Consider the following 25,167-nt stretch of genomic DNA (forward strand, 5'->3'; position numbering starts at 1 on the left):
TTTATTAATACTATCTTTAAATTCTCTCAGAATATAGATGTTATGTTGACTTCATAAAATGATTGGGAAGTTTTCTTCTTTTTCTATTTTCTGCAAGACCTTGGTAAGATTGGTGTTATTTTTACATTAAAAGACTAGAAGATTTCACTGTTGAAGATATATGTTCCTGGATATTTTTTTTTTTTTGAGAGAAGATTTTAAAAGTGTGAATCCAAGTTTCCTAACTAGATAGAACACTATTAATTTTTCTTGTTTCTTGTGTTAGTTTTGTTAAGTTTTCTTTTAGGGATTTGTTAATTTAATCCACATTTACAAATTTGCCAGCTTTAAGTGTTCCATAACAGTCTCATGTTAGATTTTTAGTGTTTTGAAAAATTAGTAGTGATGTCTTTTTTTCACTACTGATACAGTTATTTTGTATCTTTCATATTTCTTTAGGGATTTATCAACTTAATTAGTATTTTCAAAATATCAAATTTGGCTTTGATTTTTCAGTTTCATGATTTTTTAAATTTCATTAACTTCCAATTTAATTTTTATTGTTTCCTTCCTCCTATTACTTTTGGTATAATTTTCTCTTCTTTTTTTATGCTGTTGATCTAGGTGCCTACATAATTGATTATGTCTTTTTTTTTTTTTTTTTTTAAGAATTCTCCTTAATTACAACTTTAGATGAATTGACAAAGTTTTTTATGTTGGATATTCATGAGTATTCAGTGAAAATATATTTATTCCAATGATAATTTATTTATTGATCCATAAGTTATTTGGAAGCATATTGCTAAATTTTCAATGAGCTTTGGTATTTTCTTTTTTTTTTTGTGAGGAAGATTGGCCCTGAGTTAACATCTGCCAATCCTCCTCTTTTTTTGCTGAGGAAGACTGGCCCTGGGCTAACATCCATGCCCATCTTCCTCCACTTTATATGGGACACCACCACAGCATGGCTTGACAAGTGGTGTGTCGGGTGCGTGCCTGGGATCCAAACTGGTGAACCCCGGGCCACGCAGCCGCTTGTGCCACCGGGCCAGCCCTTGGTATTTTCTAATTATGTCCTGATTATTGATTTCTAGTTTAATTCCACCATGGTCTGAGAACATTTTTTGTATTGTTTCAATTCCTTGAAATTTCTTGAGCTTGCTTTGTGGCCCTATATGTGTTATAGTCTGGTAAATGTTCTATGTGGATTTGAAAAGAATATGAATTATGAGGCTATTGGATATGATGTTCTATATATATCAATCAGTTCAAGTTTATCTAAAAATTGTTGTGCAAATACTATTTATCTTTACTGATTTTTTGTATGCTTGTCCTATCAGTTCCTGATGTGATACCTGGAATCTCCAATTAAGATGGTAGCTCTGTATATTTTCCATTTTTGTTCTATTTTTTCTTTTGCTTTCTGTAATTCATGGCTTTTTTTTTTACTTCTTTCATTTTATTTTTGTGAGGAAGATCAGCCCTGAGCTAATATCCATGACAATCCTCCTCTTCTTGCTGAGGAAGACTGGCCCTGAGCTGACATCTGTGCCCATCTGTCTCCACTTTATGTGGGACGCTGCCCCAGCATGGTCTGACAAGCGGTGTGTCAATGCACGCCCAAGATCCAAACCCGGGCCGCCAGCAGCGGAGCGCACACTTAACTGCTACGGCGCGGGGCTGGCCCCTCATCGCTATGTTTTTAGGGTTTACAAATTTAGAATTTTTGCATCTTCCTGTTTAATTGAGCTTTTTATCATTTTGAAAATTTTCTCATAATCTCTGATAAGTTACCTCATTTAACGTCTATCTTGTCTCGTCTTTGTATGGTTCCACTCATTTTCTTTTGATTAGTGTTGTCGTAGTATATTTACACAATATATAGCATATTTTTTCACCCTTTTATTTTCATAGTTCCTGGGATTTCACATTTCAGAAGTGCATTTTGTGAATGATTTATTGGTAAGTTTTGTTTTAAACTTTGTTTAAAGATAAGCTTTATCTTTTAAACGAACATTTTGGGCTTTAACTCTCAATGTAATTACTGACATGGGTTGAAATCTGACTCGATGTTTTCTATTGAATCTACCTGTTCTTTGTTTCTTTATTTCTCCTTTTTGGAATAAGGTTATCTCAGGTTAATAATTAACTAACTTTATTCTTTTTGTTCTCTAATGTTGAAAATTTCATCCTTCACTTATTAAAGTGAAGTTAATATTTTTATTTTTTGCTTCACAATGAAAGAACTGTATACCATTTTGATTCTAACTCCCTCCCACCCCTTTTTGCTTTTGTTGTCATATATTTTAACTTTACATGTAATTAAAACTTTAGAAGATATTTTCAACATGATTTAAACCAGTTAATATATATTTATATTACCCACATACTAGTCTTTCCAGTGCTTTTCCTTCTTTTCTAACTTCCCATATTTTCATTTTGGAACATTTTTCTTTTGCTGGAAGAACCTCCTTTATTAAGGTGTAGATCTGTTGGCAACTTGATCTCTCAAGTTTGTTGTCTGAAAAGTTTTTTATTTTGTTTCATTCTTGAAAGATGTGATATCTGGATACAAAATTGTGGATTGTGAGTTACTTCTCTTTAGTAATTTTAAAAACATTATTCCACTTAATTCTGACTTTATTATTTATGTTGAGAAATTAACTCTCAGTCTCACTGTTGCACTTTTGAAAATAATACTTATTTTTTCTCTGGCTGCTTTTAAGATTTTCTTTTTGACTTTTATCAAATCGAAATATGATTATGAATTTGAGGAACAAGGGAGTTGTATGAATGACTTTACTACCCTTTTTTTAAAATAAAACTCTTTTTCATAAAAGATTAATAGGAGTTTCTTAAAAAGTAGGTCCAAGCTTAAATAAACTTGAGGAAACACTGGATTTGTCAAATTTAAACCTAATTTTAGAACCACATGTAAGTGAATCTCCATGAAAGGGTTATACAGCACATTACAAATATTTGAACAAATATTACCATCTTGAGGAAATAGAATTCTATGGAACACTTTTTGAGACAAGCAGCCTTATTCTTAGTATGATCACTTTCTACCATATACCAGCTGTAATAAACTGTGTAAGTAAAACCCTTCTTAGCAGCATAGCATAGAGTTTAAATGTAATACTTAGGATTTCTATAGTCTTGAGTTCTGATATTTACCTGCTGTGTATCCTTTGCAAAGTACTTAACTTCTCCAAGCCTAGTTTTTCTCATTTTTAGAAGAGGACAGTAATAATATCTACATTGGGTTTTTGTGAGGACTGTATTAGATAGTGCCTGGCATATAACATATGCTCAGCAGCCATATATTATACTATATACTTTATATATATTATATATAATACTGTATATTATACTTTATATACATTATACTATCAGTGAATACAACATCACAGTCATCCTATGTGATAATAATAACTGACTTGTACTTCTGTGACTATAATCACCACTTTTTATTTGTAGTATAATTATTTGTGTGTGTGTTTTATATTCCAATTTAAAGTGTAAGATTCTATATTTCTTGGGAAAAAAGGGTTTAATATATTGTGTGTTATCAAGGAAAGTTTGTAAATTAATAAAGGAATAACAGCAATCGTAATGAACATTTTTCAATGATTATCACTTTAGGCATCATAGCAATATATATATATATATTTATATACATATATATAAATATATATATTTATATTTACATACATATATATATTTATATATATACATATATATATAAATATATATATAAATATAAATATATGTTTATATATTTATAAAATTATAAAAAATTTATAAAATATAAAATAAATTTATATATATACATATATATAAATATATATATATAATCTCCTTCCAAGTATATTATGATGTGATGATGTAGACAGTACTATTATGTCAACTTTATTGCAAGTATTTGCTAAAGGTGTCCTAAGTACAAAACTGAGAATCTGGTATTTAAATTCAGAATTTGGTGTTTAAATCCAGATATATGTGTCTGTACATTATATGCTCACAACTCCCACACTATATAGATACTGATAACAGTATGAACTTAGAGGAAAGAAAGATTCTAATGCTTTTCCAGTAATAAGAGCAGTAGGTGTTTGTGCCAGGACAAGACAAGAAGGCATTAGTAATTTAAGATGGTGATGAATAAGAAATGAATAGTCTGAGTAACTTAGTGTATAAGAATTCCATTCAGTCATGCCTCAATACAGTAGACATTAATTACTCAAATACCACAAGGTAAATCCTAGGAGTTACTCACTCCATTGTGGCTTTTAAAGCGCATAGGCTGTAAGGATTCTCCTTGAGAAATGGGTTATGGCTTTGCTTGCAATAATACAGGTTCCCATATTAGTGTGAATAAAGTGGACTCCAATCTGAAGCTAATTGTCAATCCCAGTGGTTTTTGCTTCAGTCGGGACAAAATTTTAGTTATTCTTCCAACCTGCTCATTCTGATCCTATGATCCATCCATGTTATTCCTGCTGATAATTTTGGTGTTTAGGATAAACATTTTGGTTTTGTTTTGATTTGTTTAAAGATTTTGCCCTGGAAAGGACACTGAAAACAAACTGCCAAGGAAAATGTTTTACTAACTATGCTGCAGTCACTCTGTCTTCTTTAGATGCTGCCACCTTCTTTGACAACTTGAGGCTTTTACCATAGCTTTTCACTTTGCTTTGGCAATCTTTCCCATGCTGTCTCTGGTCATCCTTTAGACATTGGCTGAAATGTTGCTTCTCCTGGTAAAACATTCCGACCAATAAGTTCAAAGTAGGTTTTTAGTGTTCTCTCTCATATTGGCACTTTGTTCTATTTATAATTATATGCTTATTTGTATACTGTTTTGTGTTTGTCTTCTCCGTTAGAAGAGACTAAAAACCATGTTTGTTGTGTAAGGATATGTACACTGAGAGCCCAAGACTGTGGCTGACACTATTTGGGATCAACAAACAGTTGAATGAATGGATAATTCTTATCGATTGTGCAAATATTTAAGGTGAATTAAGGGATCAAATAATTTCTGGAATGCATTTGGCTTGTTTGGTGACAGAGCCTGTCCCTATACCACTTTGTTTATGTCAAATTGGTGCCTTAGAGGTAATTCTGTGACTTTATTTTTGTATTACCAAAGAGAATTAGTACACAATGTAAACACACTCATGATTTCCCCCAACAAGTGGAGCTGGATCCTCATAAACACTTTAATCACATGTTCTCTAGTATGTGAGATAAGACATTGTTGTTGATCTCATGGGGGCTTTGTCCTCTGGGAGGTCCATGATTGTATAACTCCCTCCTGGCTCCCAGGCTTCAACCTTTCAAGTCCTCATATGACTCCACTGGGCCTCATATTAGAGGTACCAAGCCAAGTTCCAGAGCCACTTGACCATTCCTTCATTTAGCTGATTGTTAATAATTTTCTAGTACCAACAATGACCATCCCCAAACTGAGATTTACTGAGAGCTTGCAATAATGACCAGGGCAAATATCTGCAAATAATAATGACTTAATTATGATTGTGATGATCACCTCTTTTCGGGTATTAGACATTACGGAGACTCTTTTATTTTCTCATGACAACAGCAGTCTTTCAGGGAGCATGTTGTTGGGGGCTACCTTTCTAATATTTCCATTTTGTAGATGAAGATTCAGAGGCTCAAAACAGTTAAGTGACTTATCTGAGAAGAGAGATCTGCAGATCTAACAATAGAATTCATGTCAGCTACTTCCGAGGCAAAAAAGTATTTTTTTTTTCTCAATACCTCTTTTCTCTGGAGAACTTTTACGCTTTTGACCAAACACTAAAGAAAATATCTCAATATGGTGTTTTTTTTTGGATTGAATTTCTGATTTGAGACTCATATGTGAATTTGCTAGATTTGCCTGTTGCACTGTTCAGGGAGCAAGGGAAGTCTCTAGATCCAATCTGCAGTCTGTATTGATTTGCAGGGACAGATGTAACAAGGAAAATACGCCAAGGCAGCCATTTATCCCTTGGTTTATTCAGAAGTCAATATTGAAGGTTTTGAGCATTTTTATGTGTCTCCATGGAGATTCCTGGGGAACATATGTATTTATCATGTGGTGAAAATTAAAGGAACAAGAAGGCCTTGAGTCTCTGCTTTGCCACGTATGAGCTTGTATAACTTGGACACGTTGTTAAACCTGTCTCAATTTTAGTTTTCTCTTTTGGAGTGTGGTAATATTAGCTATTTTGGCTAATCCCGGTGTTTTTGAGAGTATCAAATAGGATTTCAATTTGAAAATTTATTATAAACTGGACAGCACATAACAACATTAATAAAAAAGAGAAGAAATGGAGAGGAATAAATGAGGGGGAACCAGACTAATAAACCAATTATAAAAATGCACTGAAAGAAGAGGTATAAAAATCACACAAAACAGAACAATTTATGAGAATGAAGATCTGGATTCTAGTTATAATTCTGAAGATTTGCTGGCATTGGGCACCCAGATTGATTAACTGGGTGATTAGATGAACTGACTGGTGGACTATAGTTTAAATGAGATCATCTTCCCATCAGACTGACCTGAGAGACTAAAGCAATGTTCTCTCCTTAGAAATAGAGGATAAGAATATTGTATAATAATCATCAGTTTATATGTCTATCTTGGTCCATACACATCTTGAGGTCAGGGAATATGTTCTGTATATCATTGTAGGCCTTATAATTAGCACACAACCTGGTATACCATAAATACTTAGTACTTGAAGGGTGAATGAGTATTGGATGAATTAATAAACAGATTCCAGCACTTTGTATGGCTTATTGATTTGTGTTACTAAAAAATTATGTTCCTTTTAACTGTAGCAGGATATTTTTTTTGGAGGGAGAAGAGAGCAAGTCAATTGTAAACATTTGTGGATATAGTTCTTGTCATTTGGCAGGGAGTCAGAAAGATACATTATTTGCCCAAATTCAGACTAGTGAATAAGTATATTTGATTCCCAAGACCATGCTTTTTAATTCCCTACATTGGTTCTGAATGATGGATTCAATAAATCAGTCACTCATGAATAAGACAGTATAATGTGTTACTTTTTGTGTGTCCAGAGCTGGGTAGATTGTTTGGATTATATGTGAAATATTAAAGGAGTATTTCTTAGTGATCAAGAAATCAGGCTCTGATTCAAAATGACATGCCTTCAAATTCCAGCTCTGCTACTTGCTAGCTTTGTGGTCTTTAGTGTGTACCTCATTGTCAGCAAGCTTCAGTTTCTCCATATGTGAAATGGGAATATATATCACATGGTTGAGTGATAAATTAATGGAGGTATAGCATGCATGTGGTGCCCTGAAAAGAGCAAGTGCTCAATAAATCCTAGCAGTCATAGGTTAAGTCATTATTTAAGTTCATATGTCTACTTATACAGTATTGATCATCTATATGAGAAGACAAAAGCTTAAATTAAGATAACAAATTATTACAAGTAACAGTGATAAATGGTTTTCCACAGATTACAAGGGCAAGCCAGTGTCTAAAGAGGAGAAGTTGCTGAAGACTTCATAGAAGCTTTAAAACTTGCGTTATTCTTTGAAGAATAAATGAAATTTGTATTGGGGGTACAGGGAATCTTGTCAAGAAGATTGCACTTTTTAATTATGTCTTAAGCACCAAGTATGTGGCAGTCTGATCCATAAAAAGTTCCCCATCTTGGAAGAAAGATTGATAAGAGGTCCATAAATGCCTCAAAGAACTTTTGTAATTTTTATTCTTATCAGTAAATTAATTCGATCACAACAGCATACCTAAAACTAGTTTTTTTGTTTCACCTAGCAAAATGTTGGATTAAGACACCCTCCTTTACTTTGTTGAGAAGAAAGATGGTAAAAGAAAAACGAAATGCTTTTCAATACATTGGTTTTTCCAGATTTAGGGGCATCTATACATGTGTATTGATTGAGATAATTAGTTTTTTTTCCTCCAAAGCCCCAGTAGATAGCTGTATATCATAGCTGCACATCCTTCCAGTTGCTGCATGTGGGACACCGCCTCAGCATGGCCGGACAAGCGGTGCGTCGGTGCGCGCCCGAGATCCAAACCCAGACCACCAGTAGCAGAGCACAGGCACTCAACCGCCAAGGCACGGGGCTGGCCCCTGAGATAAGTAGTTTGATGAGGAACCAAGTGGGTGCCCTTATCTGGATCGTAGTGCCTCTCCAGTGGCTTCCACACCACCAATAAGTAAAGAGGCAGCAGAGAACTCGTCATGCTTCTATCAAGACCTTCACCCTCCCTTTCCCACCCCAACATCATAGCCTGGTTATCACTGTCCACCTGGAAACCTTGGGACAAATCTCATTAATCTATTTATAGCTCTGTCACTCACTGTGAAGCTGAGAATCTCAGATCAGCCCTCAACCTCTATTAATATTTCTAATTATGGACATTACTTAAGTAAAGTCCTTTTTATTTCCCTTTTTCTGACCCCAGCTTCTGCTCCTGCCCAGCTCCTGAGATCATTCCACTGTGCCATCTGGAATTTATAGTCAGTCATCAATATAACTCAATATAGACTTAACCTCTTCTCTGAAAGTTCCCTTTACCTATTTGGTCTAACTGAAATCTGTGTCCTGGGAGAGTGCTTCCCTTGCAGCCATCGCAAGTGGTGGTAATTTTCTCTCCCACTTTCCTCTTAACACTGCATTGCCTCATGTTCTTGACTTTGTAACAGTATAATGCTCTGATTTTTGTTTTCTCTAAACTATTTCCCTATGGTGGTGTTATTTAGTCTTGTGGATTGAATATGATATGTGCAGGTTGAACCATTAGAAATTGCCAATATAGTTCAAATTAATATAATCTGATGCAGCCAGTCCAATTGTTTATGAAACTCTTTTACTTGAATGGCCAAAAGGATTCTCAAACTCAGCATGACTAATCATCAAGGTTTCTTGTTCTTTCCCAAACATCTGCTTCTTCTACACCATTCCTTGTATCACTATACAAAAAAAAATGGAAAAATCATTGTTCCCTCTTTCTCTAATGCCCCATTTTCAATATATCAGGAAACCCGTCCAACTCTACTTTTGAAATATATCCAGAATTGGAAAGTTGCTTATTACCTCTCTCACTACAACCTTGGTCCAAGCAAACATCATATCTGGCATAGATTAATGAGATTAATGCAAATGGTAATGTAATGGGTGAAATCATGGGATCCCAGATTTCATTCTCACATGGAAATCCTCCTTAACATCATCTACAGTTTAACCTAGACAAAGCCTGTCGCTATCTTCAAACATAAGAATATGTACATTTATGGGGCTGGCCCCGTGGCTTAGTGGTTAAATGCGCGTGCTCCACTACTGGCGGCCCCAGTTTGGATCCTGGGCGCACACTGATGCACCACTTGTCTGGCCATGCTGAGGCGGCGTCCCACATACAGCAACTAGGAGCATGTGCAACTGTGACATATCACTATCTACTGGGGTCTTGGGGAGAAAAAGGGAAAGAAAAGAGGAGGATTGGCAGTAGATGTTAGCTCTGGGCTGGTCTTCCTCAGTAAAAAGAGGAGGATTGGCATGGATGTTAGCTCAGGGCTGATCTTCCTCAAAAAAAAAAAAAAAGGAATATGTACATTTAATGAATGTTTGTTAAGTGTCAGGCAATATTGTAGTTTCTATTTTAGAGACAGGGAAATTGAGGCTCAGACAACTTAGTTAATATGCAAGATGACTTGGAAAATAAGCGGATTCTTGCTTGGTGTAGTTGGACTGGCCACTCTCTAGGTAGAAGAGGAATATTTTGTGAAAAATGGAGGAAGGTATAAAGGGAACATAAGAGCAGAATGAAATTGAGACAGAAACAACTGGAATGAGTGAGGATATAGGATGTTAAATTTCACATTTATCTGGAGTCTCACTGTTACAACATCCACCCCTCTAATCCATGCATCCTAGACCAATAACTCTGTCCTAGTCATAATTTGTAAAAACTTACAATTCCAGTTTGCATTATCAATCCATTTTGATAATGAGTTCAAACGAAACCTGATGGTTGAGTGATATTGAGCAATACCCAAAGTCAGCCATCCAGTTTATGGTGGGGCTAGAATTTTCATCTAGCTGTACCTAGTCTGGACTCACCCTTTTAACATTTATTCTCTAGATATCTTTATTCCGTGTACATGAATTTCTATAGTATCTCACTGTGTGGTAATTAACATTCCATGTATTCTATTCTCTTGTGAGATTATTAAAGGCTAGAACATAACATGTTGAACTATCTTTTGCTAGCATTTAATACTGAGCTTGATGCAGTGGAGATGATGGCACAGTGGTAATTGAAATGATATGAATTAATTTACGCTAATATATTTTATGGCATGACTATTCTGTGTCAGTTTTTGAAAATCTGAATTGGGAGGCCAACATATCCCAGTCATTACTAACCCTGTGATTTTGCATGTCACTTTCCTCCCCTCCACTTTAGTTCAATCATTTATGAAGATAGAAGTTTGGGTTATATTATCTCCAAAATCCTTTTAGCTAGAACACTTTAAGTTTCTACTAATATTTAAAAATTATATTTTGTTGTTATGCCCATGTTAAATTCAGAGAAAACTGACATAAGTTATACATTGGACATAATGATGGCTCTAAGCACAGTTACTATCCAGATTCTCTTTTCTCATTGCTATAGGGAATTCACATAATCCTCAAATGACCCTGATGGAGAACAGTACAGAGGGGACTGAATTCATTCTTATGGGGATAACTGATGACCCAGAACTGCAGATGCCACTCTTTATAATGTTCAATCTCATCTACCTCATCACTCTGGTTGGAAACTTGTGGATGATCGTGTTGATCCTATTGGACTCTCGTCTCCACACTCCCATGTACCTCTTCCTCAGTAATCTCTCTCTGACAGACTTTGATTACTCCACAGCTATCCCTCCCACAGTGATAGCTGGATTTCTTACAGGAAACAAGGTCATTTCCTACAATACATGTGCTTCTCAGATGTTCTTTTTTGCGGTCTTTCTCATCGTAGAAACTTTTCCCTTGGCATCACTGGCCTGTGATCGCCATGCAGCAGTGTGTAAAGCACTACATTACACCACTAACATGACAACTAAGGGGTGTGCATATCTGGTCATAGGTCCCTATGTCCTTGGTTTCCGAGAGGCCTCCATCCACACTGGGGACATATTCAGTCTCTCTTTCTGTAAGTCCAAAGTGGTTGATCACTTTTTCTGTGACACTCCTCCTCTCCTGACTCTCTCATGCTCAGATAACTACATCAATGAGATGGTTTTATTTGTTTTGGTGGGCATCAATGTCCTCTTTTCTAACTTGGTCGTCTTGATCTCCTACCTGTTTATGTTTATCACCATCCTGAGGATGCGCTCATCTGAAGGGTGCCATAAGGCCTTTTCCACCTGTGCTTCCCACCTCACTGCAATCTCCATCTTTTATGGGACAGTCATCTTCATATACTTACAGCCCAGCTCCAGCCATTCCATGGACACAGACAAAATCGCATCTGTGTTCTATGCCATAGTCATTCCCCTGCTGAATCCACTGGTCTACAGCCTGAGGAACAAAGAGGTCAAGACTCCTTTTCAAAAGACTGTGGGGAAGGCAAAGTCTTCTATAGGATTCATATTTTAATTATATAGAATCAACAATAAGACATTCATACATCTTAGATCTATATAGGGAAAATATTAACTTGCTAGACCAACAATTTTGTAAATTCCTGAAGTGCTTTACCCCAGTTCTTTATTAAGTCTACAAAGCAAATATCTTGATAAATATGAGATCTCAGGAATAATAGCTTAGGAAGAATACACCATGAACCTAGAATTCTTATTTTAAAATTTCTTCTTAATTACATTTCATTATTTCATTTGTTTACATAATCATCCACACTCCCATATGCAGACTTATAGTCACATGTATACTAAGTACCCGGCCACGCAAACCTCATTCATGCAAAGCCCATGTAACTCACACACTTATGAATGGACAGAAAAATGAGTTCAACAGATAAATGTGATTAGTTTATTTTTATATGATAATAAAAAAAATGATTTTGGTCTATGATAATACATTCTTAAATAGGAACCTACACTTTTTTTTTAAATAGCAATAGTTCTTATTTATGTTATTTTTCATTTTATTTTTAAAAACTGTATGAAAATATTTTATTTTAATACAAAATTGGTGCCAAACATACTGAGTATAGGTTTTTTACTGAAAGTTTTTGGGTATTTTGTTCTTTTTTCAATGATAATAAATGTCATTATATAGGCATCTGTATTTAGCTCAGTTTCTGTCTTTATTGACTCATTACCCAGAAGTAACATCTTCGTGTGTCAATTTTAATAAAGGAAGTAGACCAGAGAATAAGAAAAGGGAAACAATAAAAAAGCATATTTTAATTCACTGAAATAAAAATAACAACATTTAATTTTAAAGTAAGGCTTGGCTCTGTCTTCAGATACTCAGACCAGGACACATTTTGTGCTCCTTCCTTCATGTATACAGTCAGACCGCCAACTTACACGTCACCATTCAGGCTCAAATTAAATGTTACCTGATTGTCCTTGCTGGTCTCTAAGAAGAATCCAGCCTAGCTTTTTTTTTTTTTTTTTTTAATTTTTTGTTTATTGCAGTAACATTGGTTTATAACATTGAATAAATTTCAGGTGTACATCATTATACTTCTATTTCTGCATAGATTACATCATGTTCACCACCGAAATAGTAATTACAACCCATCACCACACACATGTGCCGAATTATCCCTTTCGCCCTCCTCCCATCCCCCTTCCCCTCTGGTAACCACCAATTCAATCTCTGCCTCTATGTGTTTGTGTATTGTTGTTAGTATCTACTACTTAATGAAGGAAATCATACGGTATTTGACCTTCTCCCTCTGACTTATTTCACTTTGCATGATACCCTCAATGTCCATCCGTGTTGTCACAAATGGCTGGATTTCATCGTTTCTTATGGCTGAGTAGTATTCCATTGTGTATCTATACCACATCTTCTTTATCCATTCATCCCTTGATGGGCACTTAGGTTGCTTCCAAGTCTTGGCTATTGTGAATAACGTTGCAATGAACACAGAGGTGCATGTATCTTTACACATTGGTGTTTTCAAGTTCTTTGGATAAATACCCAGCAGTGGAATAGCTGGATCATATGGTAGTTCTATCCTTGATTTTTTGAGGAATTTCCATACTGTTTTCCATAGTGGCTGCACCAGTTTGCACTCCCACTGGCAGTGTATGAGAGTTCCCTTCTCTCCACATCCTCTCCAACACATGTTGTTTCCTGTCTTGTTAATTATAGCCATTCTTATGGGGATGAGGTGATATCTTATTGTAGTTTTGATTTGCATTTCCCTGATAGTTAATGATTTTGAACATCTTTTCATGTGTCTGCTCAGCCTAGCTTTTTAATTTTGGTATGTTAGAACACTAAGAATCATTCAGAAGTATGATAACAATTGTGAAGAAGTCTTTAAAACAGGAAAACAGTATTTTATGGAGTCTAAAAAGGATTTCTTTGAATTATCAATACTCTGCATATTGGTCTTTCTTTTTATATTTCCTTCCCAGCTAAACAAGTTGGAACAAATTTAGAGCACACATAAAAATATATATATTTCTAGATCTTGGACCCATGTGGCAAGAGTGAAGTATACTTTTTTCCATGGGGTGTCTGGAATCTAGCATTTAGGACTCCTGTGGTTTGATATGAAGTGCCATCACGTCTTGTTATGGCATGGTAGGGTTATTTAAATGTATGGGACATATCCTTCAGAACTAAGTGAAAGATAAAACAACAAATTGTCTCTCTTGATAGAAAAGGTTTTTCCTTTTGTGGAGAAGGAAATTGGATCTCCACTTTCTCCAAGTTATCCTTGTAAAATGCTAAAACCTACCCAGAGTGACTTAAATGTAAAGAATCAGGGCTGGCTACATAATTTGCAGAGCCTAGGGTAAAAATAAAAATGTGGATCCCCTTGTTAAAAATTTATAATAATTTCAAATTGGCAAGAGCAGAGTATTAAACCTAGTGCAGGACCTTCTCAGCACAGCTCCTGTGTGACTGCACAATCTGTATGCCCATGAAACCAGGTCTGAAGAGCCCTCTTCTTCTTAGATATAGTCCTTTAAAAATTACAGAAAAGTTGATATTTAAAATTAAGTTATTCTCCACATTCTATGTCATCAGGGAAATACAAATTAAAACAACAATGAAATACCACTACATACCTAGTAGAATGGTCAAAATCCAGAATACTGAAAACACCAAGTGCTGTTAAGGATCTAGAGCAAAAGGAACTCTCATTCATTGCTAATGGGAATGCAAAATAGTACAGCCTTTTTGTAAGGCAGTTTGGCAGTTTCTTACAAAACTAAACATACTCTTCTCATACAATCCAGTAATTGCCCTACTTGGTGTTTAGTTATGGGAATAAAAACTTGTGTCCACACAAAATCAGCACAAGGATTTTTATAGCAGCTTTATTCTTTGTTGCCAAAACTTGGAAGCAATCAATATCTCCTTCAGTAGGTGAATGGATTAATAAACTGTGTACTCCAAACAACAGAATATTATTTAGCATTAAAAAGAAATGAGCTATCAAGACATGAAAAGACATAAAGGAAATTTAAGTGCATATTAAGTGAAAGAAGCCAATCTGAAAAGGCTGCATATGGTATGATTGTGCAATATGACATTCTGGAAAAGGCAAAACTATGGAGACAGTAAAAAAGATCAGTGTTTGCCAGGAGTTAGGGGGAAGGGAAAGATGAGTAGATGGAGGTAGAGGATTTTTAGGGCGGTGAAAATACTCTGTACGATACTATAATAGTGATACTACAAATCATTATACATTTGTCCAAACCCATAGAATGTGCAACACCGAGAGTGAAACCTAATGTAAACTATGGACTCCGAGTGATTATGATATGGCAATGTAGGTTCATCCTTTGTAAATATATATATATATACCATTCTGGTGAGTGACGTTGTTATTGGGGGAGGCTATGCATTTGCAGAGGAAGGAGGTATATGGGAAATCTCTGTACCTTCTTCTCAATATTGCTATGAACTTAAAATTTCTCTAAACAATAAAGTCTATTAAAAAGTTACATTATAGATACATAAAATATTCACACAACATATATGTTCCATGAACTTTATATATTTGCACATAAGGTTTTGTATAAAAATGTATATTGACTTGTAAGTATACGTATGTTATCTCGCTAATGTTTATATATGTATATATTTGTATATATACAAAAAAGCTTTCTATATATAAACTTATAAGTAGATGCATATGTCTGTATATATGTAAAAATACATGTATATACATATATATGATGAACTTCCAGAAATAGAACCAAAATAGTACATTAATGCCAAAACTGTCCCTGATACTGTCATGTTTCTTCCCATGAAGTAACTAATATTCTTAATTTAATTTAATTTTTTATTATGGTAACATTGGTTTACAATATTGTATAAATTTCAGGAGTACATCATTATATTTCAATTTCTGTGTAGATTGCATCATGTTCACCACTCAAATACTAATTACAATCCATCACCACACACATGTGCCTAATCATCCCTTTCACCCTCTTCCCTCCCTGCTTCCCCTCTGGTAACCACTGTCTATTCTTAATTTTAAAAACTATTCCCTAGGATTGGGGTAAAGTTGGTATTGTAGGTGGACTCTGAACTCACCTCATTCCATGGACACAACAAATTTACAACTACTCTTGGAACAAGTACCCCTGAGAGAGAACTGAAAACTGGATAAAAAGTACCCCCATGATAAGGGACAGTGCTGACTGAGGTGGAAGAGGCGGAAATTCTTTCTAGAGAGAAAAAAAGCCACGTTCACAAGTTGCAACTCTTGGGAGCAATCGTAAGGTATGCAGCCTTCCCTGGAGGAGTGGGGGATCTGAGCTGGGGAGCAGTAGTGCTATAAGCAGTTTTTGGACTCAGCATAACCAAGATAAGTGTCATAATATCTGGCTTTGCTAGCTACTTGCAACAATGGAAAATACCCCCAGAAAAGCTATTGGACATAAGAAAACAAAAAAAGCCTGCTCTTAAAGGGCCCATGCACAAATCCATTCATTTCAGAAAGCAACCTAAAATCACTGGAAAGAAAGGTGCACAGTCCTTTGGTAAAGAGACTCACCTGATAGGCTCTGGGTGCATCTTGGTGAAAGGCGAGACCTCTCCAGGGACTGAGATGTTGGTGGCAGCAATTATTATGACCTAGTACAAGCATACTGACACAGATGCTGGCAGATGCCATTGAAGTTCTTCCCCTGGCCTGTTAGCCCAGGGTCTGCCCCACCCACTAGAACACCAATTTAATTCAGCTAAGCCAGGGCAAGCAGCCCACACTAGGGCCTGAACCCACCTAACAGCAAGCCTTCAGGAAACTAGTGGGCCTGCATAGGCTGCATGCATGATCCTCTGCAGCCAGGTGAGCGGGTCTGCCTTTGCAGAGCAGGGCATACACAAGGACTAGGTGGAGTGGTGGGGCATTTGTGGAGAATGTGGGGCCTCTGCAGTGGGGTGACTGGATCTGCTTCAGGGAGTTGGGGCACACACACAAGGCAGGACTCTGTTGATGGTGTGTGTGTGGCCCTGTGGGTGGTGGGGATTGTCAGCTGCAGAAGACTTGTGCTTCTCAAACAGCCACATAGGGGATCAGCCCCACCTTCCAAAGCATGAAACAACTGGGTGTTCCCCTGCCTGGGGCCGGCCCCACTCAGCTGCAATCCTGAAAGAGCTGACAACAGCATTGTAGGCCAGAGGCCTACAGCAATAGCAAGCACTTGAGCCTAGCAACCAGCTATGCTGAGGCCTACTCACTTAACATGAAAACTGCAACAGCAATGTGCTATTATGCCTTACAGCCAACAATGCTGGGGCTCCCCACGCCCAATAAAGTTGGTGAAGGGTCTATAGCAGCCACACACTGCTGAGCATTACAACCAGCTGTCTGGGGGGCAGCCTAACCTGCCTGGGCACCTGCAGCAAGAGCAACCCTGCCACAACAGAAGGACACCTGTAACCCATGCAGGGTCACTCCTGGAACATTTGGAACTGGTGATGAGAGGGAAGCACACTGCTGGGCCTCATAACGCATCTCTACATGAGGCCACATCTCCAGGTTCAGGGGACATAGCTGACCTACCTAATACATAGATATAAGCACAGAGAAAGAGGCAAAATGAACAGGCAAAGGGATACATTCCAAGTAAGGGAACAGGAGAAAACCCCAGAAAAAGAACAAAATGAAGCAGAAATAATCTACCTGACAAAGAGTTCAAACAAAAAGTCATAAGGATGCTCACTGATCTGGGGAGAAGAATGCATGAACCCATGAGAACAACAAAGAATTAGAAAATATAGAAAAGAACCAATCAGAAATGAAGAATGCAATACTGGAAATGAAAAATTCAGTAGAGGGACTCAATAGTAGAGTCGATGATACAGAGGAAAGGATCAAGAAACTGGACAAAAGACTAGAGGCAATCAACCAAGTTGAACAGATAAAAGAAAAAAAATAAAAAGAACAAGAACAGTCTAAGGGATCTCTTGGACAACATCAAGTGCATTAACATCCCTGTTATAGGTGTCCCAGAAGGAAAAAAGAGAGACAAAGGGGCAGAGATTCTATTTTAAGAAATAATACTTTCCTACTCTAAGGAAGGAAACAGACATCCAGGTACAGGAAGCACAGAGAGCACGAAACAAGATAAACCCAATGAGGCCCACACCAAGACACGTTATAATTAAAATGTCAATATTTAAAGATAAAGAGAAAATCCTAAATGCCACAAGAGAAAGGCAACAGATTATATGCAAAGGGAATCCCATAAAGCTATCAACTGACTTCTCAGCAGAAACCTCATAGGCTAGAAGAGAGTGGCATGATATATTTAAAATGCTGAAAGGAAAAAACTTACAGTCAAGAATACTCTACCTGGCAAGGTTATCATTTAGAATGGAAGGATAGATAAAGAGTTTCCCAGATAGATTGTTACATAAGTACGTTATTATATATGTACCTCATGATAATCACAAACCTGAAACCTATGATAAATACACTAAAAACTAAGAGAAAGGAGCCCAAAGATAATACTAAAGAAAGCCATCAAACAACAAAGGAAGAGAGCAAGAGAAGAAAGGAACAGAGAAGAACTACTAAAATACTCGGAAAAAAACACTCAAAAAAATGGCAATAAGTACACACTTATCAATAAATACTTTACATGTCAATGGACTAAATGCTCCAACAACAAAAGGCATAAGGTAGCTGATTGGATACAAAAACAAGATGCATATATATATATTGCATACGAGAGACACACTTAGAACTAAAGACACTCACAAACTGAAAGTAGAGGTATGGAAAAAGATATTTCATGCAAATGGCAATAAAATTAGCTGGGCTGGTAATACTTATATCAGACAAAATAGACTTTAAAACAAAAACTGTAACAAGTGACAAAGAAGGGCACTCATAATGATAAAGGGAATAATCCAACAAGAGGAGATAACACTTATAAATATCTATTCACTCAACATAGGAGCACCTAAATATATTATTAACAGACATAGCAATTATTAACAGACATAAGAGGAGAAATAGACAGTAGCACAATAATAGTAGGAGACTTCATCACTCTACTTACACCAATGGATAGATCATCCAAACAGAAGATCAATAAGGAAATATTGGCCTTAAATGACACATTAGACCAGATACGAAAACCGCAACATACACATTCTTTTCAAATGCACGTGGAACATTCTCTAGGATTAATAACATATTAGGCCACAAAACAAGTCTCAGTAAATTTAAGAAGATTGAAATAATACCAAGCACAATTTCAGACCACCATGACATGAAACTAGAAATCAACTACAGGAAGAAAATCAGAAAAGCCACAAGTATGTGGAGATTAAACAAAATCCTACTGAACAATGATTGTATCAATAAAGAAATCAAAGGAGAAATAAAAAAATACCTGGATACAAGTGAAAATGAAAATGTGACATGCCAAAATTTATGGGATACAGCATAAGTGGTTCTAAGAGGGAACTTTATAGCAATACAGGTCTACCTCAACAAACAAGAAAAATCTCAAATAAACAATCTAACAGTGCACCTAAAGGAATTGGAAACAGAAGAAGAAAGCCCCAAATCAGTAGAAGGAAGGAGATAATAATGATCAGACCAGAAATAAGTGAAATACAAACTAGAAAAATAGAAAAGAATCAATGAAACTAAGAGCTGGTTCTTTGGAAAGATAAAGAAAATTGACAAACCTTTAACTAGACTCACCAAGGAAAAAAGAGAGAAGGCTCAAATAAATAAAATCAGAAATGAAAGAGGAGAAATTACAATGGACACCTCAGAAATACAAAAGATTATAAGATAATACTATGAAAAGCTATATGCCAACAAATTGGATTATCTAGAAGAAATGAACAAATTCTTAGAATCATACAACCTTCCAAAACTGAATCAAGAAGAAACAGAGAATTTGAATAGACCAATCACCAGTAAGGAGATTGAAACAGTAATCAAAAATCTCCCAAAAAATTGAGGTCTAGGACCAGATGGCTTCCCTGGTGAATTCAACAAAACATTCAAAGAAGACTTAATACCTATCCTTCTCTAATTCTTCCAAAAATTGAAGAGGAGGTGAAGCTTCCTAACTCGTTCTTATGAGGCCAACCTTACCATGACACCAAAACCAGGCAAGGACAACACACAAAAGAAGAAAATAACAGACCAATATCACTGATGAACATCGATCCTAAATCCCCAGCAATTACTAGCAAATTGAATACAACAATACATTAAAAGATCATACACCATGATCAAGTGGGATTTTTTTCCAAGGATACAGGGATGGTTCAACATCTGTAAATCAATTAACATGATATACCACATTAAAAAAATGAAGAATAAAAATCACTTGGTCATCTCAATAGATACAGAGAAAGCATTTGACAAGATACAGCATCCACTTATGATAAAAACTCTGAATACCATGGGTATAGAAGGAAAGCACCTCAACTTTCCTTCTATACCCATTAATGGCCATATATGACAAACCCACAGCTAATATCATTCTCAACAGTGAAAATCTGAAAGCTATCTCTGTAAGAACAGAAACCAGACAAGGTTGCCCACTTTCACCCCTCTTATTATAACTTAATATTGGAAGTCCTAACCAGACCAATAAGGCAAGAAAAAGAAATAAAAGGGATCCAAATTGGAAAGGAAGAAGTGAAACAGTCATGATTTTCAGATGACATGATTTTATATGTAGAAAACCCCAAAGAATCCACCAAAAATCTTTTAGAAATAATAAGTGAATATGGTAAAGTTGCAGGATACAAAATCAACATAGAAAAATCAGTTGTGTTTCTGTACACTAACAACAAAGTAGCAGAAAGAGAAATTAAGAATACAATCCCATTTACAATTGCAACAAAAAGAATAAAATACCTAGGAATAAACTTAACCAAAGAGGTGAAAGATCTGTACACTGAAAACTATAATACATTGTTGAAGGATATTGAAGCAGACACAAAGAAATGGAAAGACAGTCTGTGCTCTTGGATTGGAAGAATTAACAGAGTTAAGATGTCCATACTTCCTAAAGCAATCTACAGATTCAATGCAATCCCTATCAAAGTTCCAACAACAATTTTCAGAGACATAAAACAAAGAATCCTAAAATTTATATGATACAACAAAAGGCCCCGAATAGCCAAAGGAATCCTGAGAAAAAAGAACAAAGCTGGAGGTATCACACTCCCTGATTTCAAAATATACTACAAAGCTATAGTAACCAAAGCAGCATGGTACTGGCACAAAAACAGACACACAGATCAATGGAATAGAATCGAAAGCCCAGAAATAAACCCACACATCTATGGACAGCTAATCTTTGACAAAGGAGCCAAGAACATACAATGGGGAAAAGAAAGTCTCTTCAACAAATGGTGTTGGGAAAACTGGATAGCCATATGCAAAAAAATGAAAGTAGACTCTTACCTTACACCATACACAAAAATTAACTCCAAATGGATTAAAGACTTGAATGTAAGACCTGAAACTGTGAAAGTTCTAGAAGAAAACATAGGCAGTACGCTCTTCGACATCAGTCTTAGCAACATCTTTTCAAACACCACATCTGACCGGGCAAGAGAAACAATAGAAAAAATAAACAAATGGGACTACATCAAACTAAAAAGCTTCTGCACAGCAAAGGAAACTATCAACAAAACGAAAAGACAACCTAACAATTGGGAGAAGATATTTGCAAACCATACATCTGATAAGGGCTTAATCTCCAAAATAAATAAAGAACTAGTTGAGGATTTTTTGTGGGGTTGAAGTTGGTTGTCAATATTTGCGGATCCAGTTCTTGTTATTCAACAAAGATCCAAAAAAGTAGGTTATTTGCACAAAGTGACACAAACTGGTAAGTATATTTGATTCCCAAGTTTGTGCTTTTTAATTATCCACATTGACTTCCAATGATAGATTTAATCACTCAGTCTGTTAATCAACTTGTTAATTAAAAGAGTTACTTTGTTGTGCCCAGTTCAGGTTAAATGCAAAAAGCTGAAATGAATATATCTTCATGATAAAGACCTAAGACTTAGATTCAAAGTAACTTCACTTCAAATCCCAGCTCTGCTAATTTCTGTAGCCCTAAGCAAGTTACTAAATGTCAGAAATCTTCAACTTCCATACCTATGAATTGGGGATAATATCTCACTTGAGTGTGAGAATTAACTGAGATAAAGTAGCACAGTCTCTGGCTTGGTGATGGAAATATAACAAGTGCTCAAAAAATCATATCTATTACAACTTAAGTCATTTTTAATCATGTCTTCCACTTATAAAAATGATAAATTATGATAAAATTAAAAAATTTTACAGTAACAAACTGATAAAGTCTACTTATTATAATGGCATAATTGTATCGGAAGAGGAAGGAGCTGGGTAAGACTTCAGGGAAGATTTGGAAATTGTGTTCTTTGAATAATACATGAGATTTGTATTAGGTGCAGAGGGCATTTTGTCAGGAAGATTGCATTTTTTATTTTGCACTAAGTACCAGCTATATGGTGGTCCATTCCATAAGAAGTTTCAGTAAAAAATGTCCAAGAAGTTTCCATCTGTGCAGCAGAGAATGATGAGATCGATACATGCCTCAAAGAAGGACTGCAGTTCTTAATTTGTTTTAACTTTCTTTTCCATCCAGAAAGATGTTTAAATTAAAACCTAAGATTTCGCATGTGGAGAAGAAAGTTGGTAAAAAGTTTTGAAATGATTCCTAGCACAATTTTTCCCCCCAAATTTGAGAAATCTGTATGTGTACTATTGATTCAAGTGAGCAGTTATCCTATTCACCCTGCTCTGAATAAGTGGCCCTCATTACACTAATAGCAGGAGTGACCTCGGCCCAGAATCTCCATTATTCTGTCATGACCCTCACCTGCCTAATCACCTTTCCAACCCCTACCCTCACATGGAGACTCAGAGGACTACTCTCATTATTATATTTATCCCTATGTCACTCATCATAAAGCTCAGGATTGTCACATCAGCCTTCAACTCCTACAAAATAATGTCCATACATCTCTGTATATCACCTTTACTGACCCCGACTTCTACCCCTGCCCAACTCCTGAAATCATTCCACTCTGGAATTTATAGTCAGTCATCAACATAACTCAATATACTCTTAACCTTTCCTCTGAAAGTCCCCTTTACCTACTTGGTCTAACTGAAATCTGTCTGAGTCTTGGGACAGTTCTTCCCTTGTATCCATCTCAAGTGATAGAAATTTTCTCTCCCACATCCTCCTTACCACCGAATCTCTTCATTTTTTGACCTAGTAACATTAGAGTACTCTGATTTTTGTCTAAACTCTTCCTTAGGTGGTGTTACTTAGTCTTGTGGATTTAATATGATATATGCATGTTGAGCCATTAGAAATTGCCAACATGAGTCAAATTAATATAATCTGAGACAGTCAGTCCTCTCCTCTAAACTCCAGATTGTATTTCCAATTATTTATGAAACCATTCTACTTGGGTGGCCAAAAGTGATCTCAAACTCAATGAAATGATCTCTGTTTTAGTATCACATAACACTGTTCTTGACACAATGGAAAAGAGAAAAAATGTCATTTGGAGTAAAATGTACTCAATTTCACGTTAATTTTACTAAGCCATTTTTTAAAAAATTTTATTTATTTATTTATTTATTTTTTCCCCCAAAGCCCCAGTAGATAGTTGTACGTCATAGCTGCACGTCCTTCTAGTTGCTGTATGTGGGACGCGGCCTCAGCATGGCCGGAGACGCAACGCGTCGGTGCGCGCCCGGGATCCGAACCCGGGCTGCCAGCAGCAGAGCGCGCTCACTTAACCGCTAAGCCATGGGGCTGGCCCAGCCATTTTAATATAAAGAATAATTTGTGATTGTTTTCTAATCTTTGAGTTAGGAGTCTGAGCTGTTCCAGTTAGCAACTAATCTGAAGATCCTGCATACTTCCTTTCCTTTCTTCTCTTTACCTTACTTTAATCTTCTATGAAGTTAGGACATAGGAGTGCATTATCTCCAGTTCCTTTTATCTGGGATATTCTGTGATCTATCAGTAATTTAAATTTGCATTTACTTACTCCTGGAACCAAGTTATTGCCATACTGAAATAAGGCATGGAGTGGACATGCGGATTGATTTTAGCAGTCTTCCCTCCATTTATCATTCTGATTCTGTTTTCTCATTGCTACAGGGCACCCACATAATTCCCAATTGATCCCCATGGAGAACAGTACAGAGGTAACTCAGTTCATTTTTGCAGGGTTAACCGATGACCCAGAACTGCAGATCCCACTCTTCATAATCTTCTTTCTCATCTACCTCATCACTGTGATTGGGAACCTGGGGATGATCAAGTTGATCCTGTTGGATTCTCGTCTCCACACTCCCATGTACTTTTTTCTCAGTAACCTGTCTCTGGTGGACTTTGGTTATTCCTCAGCTGTCACTCCCAAGGTGATGGCAGGATTCCTCACAGGAGACAAAGTCTTTTCCTACAATGCTTGTGTCACCCAGTTCTTCTTCTTTGTAGCCTTTATCACTGTAGAAAATTTCCTCTTGGCCTCAATGGCCTATGACCGCTATGCAGCAGTGTGTAAACCCCTGCATTACGCCACCACTATGACCACAATTGTGTGTGCTTCTCTGATCATAGGCTCCTACTTCTGTGGTTTCCTGAATGCCTCCATCCACACAGGGAACATTTTCAGGCTCTTCTTCTGTAGGTCCAATGTGGTTGATCACTTTTTCTGTGATGCTCCTCCTCTTCTGACTCTCTCACGCTCAGACAACTATATCAGCGAGATGGTTATTTGTTTTGTGGTGGGTTTCAATGATCTCTATTCTGTCCTGGTCATCTCAATCTCTTACCTGTTTATATTTATCACCATCCTGAGGATGCACTCATCTGAAGGGCGCCATAAGGCCTTTTCCACCTGTGCTTCCCACCTCACTGCCGTCTCCATCTTCTATGGGACAGGCATTTTGTGTACTTACAACCCAGCTCCAGTCAGTCCATGGACACAGACAAAATGGCATCTGTGTTTTATACTATTGTCATACCCATGCTGAATCCACTGGTCTACAGCTTGAGGAATAAAGAGGTCAAGAATGCCTTTCAAAAGGCTGTGGGGAAGGCAAGGACTTCTATAGGATTTATATTTTAATTACATAGAATCTACAATAAGGCAGTTTCATCCACATCAGATGTATCTAGGGAAAATATTTACCTGTCTAACCTATAAATTTCTAATTTCTAATAGTATTTTCCTCAGTTATTGATTAAGCTTACAAACTTAAAAAATATAACACCTAGGAATAATAGGTTAAGAGGAATAATTCATGAATATGGAATTTTTATTTTAAAAACTTTTCCTAATAAATATGTTCATCTACACTCCTACATGAACCTGTACTTTCACATGTACGTATAAGCATATGCACACATATACATCATTCATGAGAAATGCATGAAACCCACACGCCTACAGAAGGAGAAA

General features: G+C 36.3%; 2 protein-coding genes across 2 annotated transcripts; both read left to right on the forward strand.

Moving 5' to 3' along the window:
- The first annotated feature begins 10,689 nt into the window (after positions 1–10,689).
- Positions 10,690–11,643, forward strand: LOC101398887 (olfactory receptor 5B12-like). The gene has a single exon (XM_004437397.2). It carries the CDS (start codon positions 10,690–10,692, stop codon positions 11,641–11,643), a length of 954 nt encoding a protein of 317 aa, XP_004437454.2.
- Positions 11,644–23,887: 12,244 nt separating this feature from the next.
- On the forward strand, positions 23,888–24,834 carry LOC101402993 (olfactory receptor 5B12-like). Its single transcript, XM_014793180.2, is given in 2 exon segments — positions 23,888–24,647; positions 24,650–24,834. Coding segments are annotated over 2 exon segments (942 nt in total). The 5' UTR covers positions 23,888–23,890.
- The last annotated feature ends 333 nt before the right edge of the window (positions 24,835–25,167 follow it).

Source organism: Ceratotherium simum, chromosome 34 (genome assembly GCF_057802395.1).
Source record: "Ceratotherium simum simum isolate JZ-2026a chromosome 34, ASM5780239v1, whole genome shotgun sequence".
Taxonomy (NCBI): Eukaryota; Metazoa; Chordata; class Mammalia; order Perissodactyla; family Rhinocerotidae; genus Ceratotherium; species Ceratotherium simum.

Excerpts from the sequence above, each read along its gene's own strand:
- LOC101398887 (XM_004437397.2), top strand. The coding sequence starts at position 10,690 with ATGACCCTGATGGAGAACAGTACAGAGGGGACTGAATTCATTCTTATG.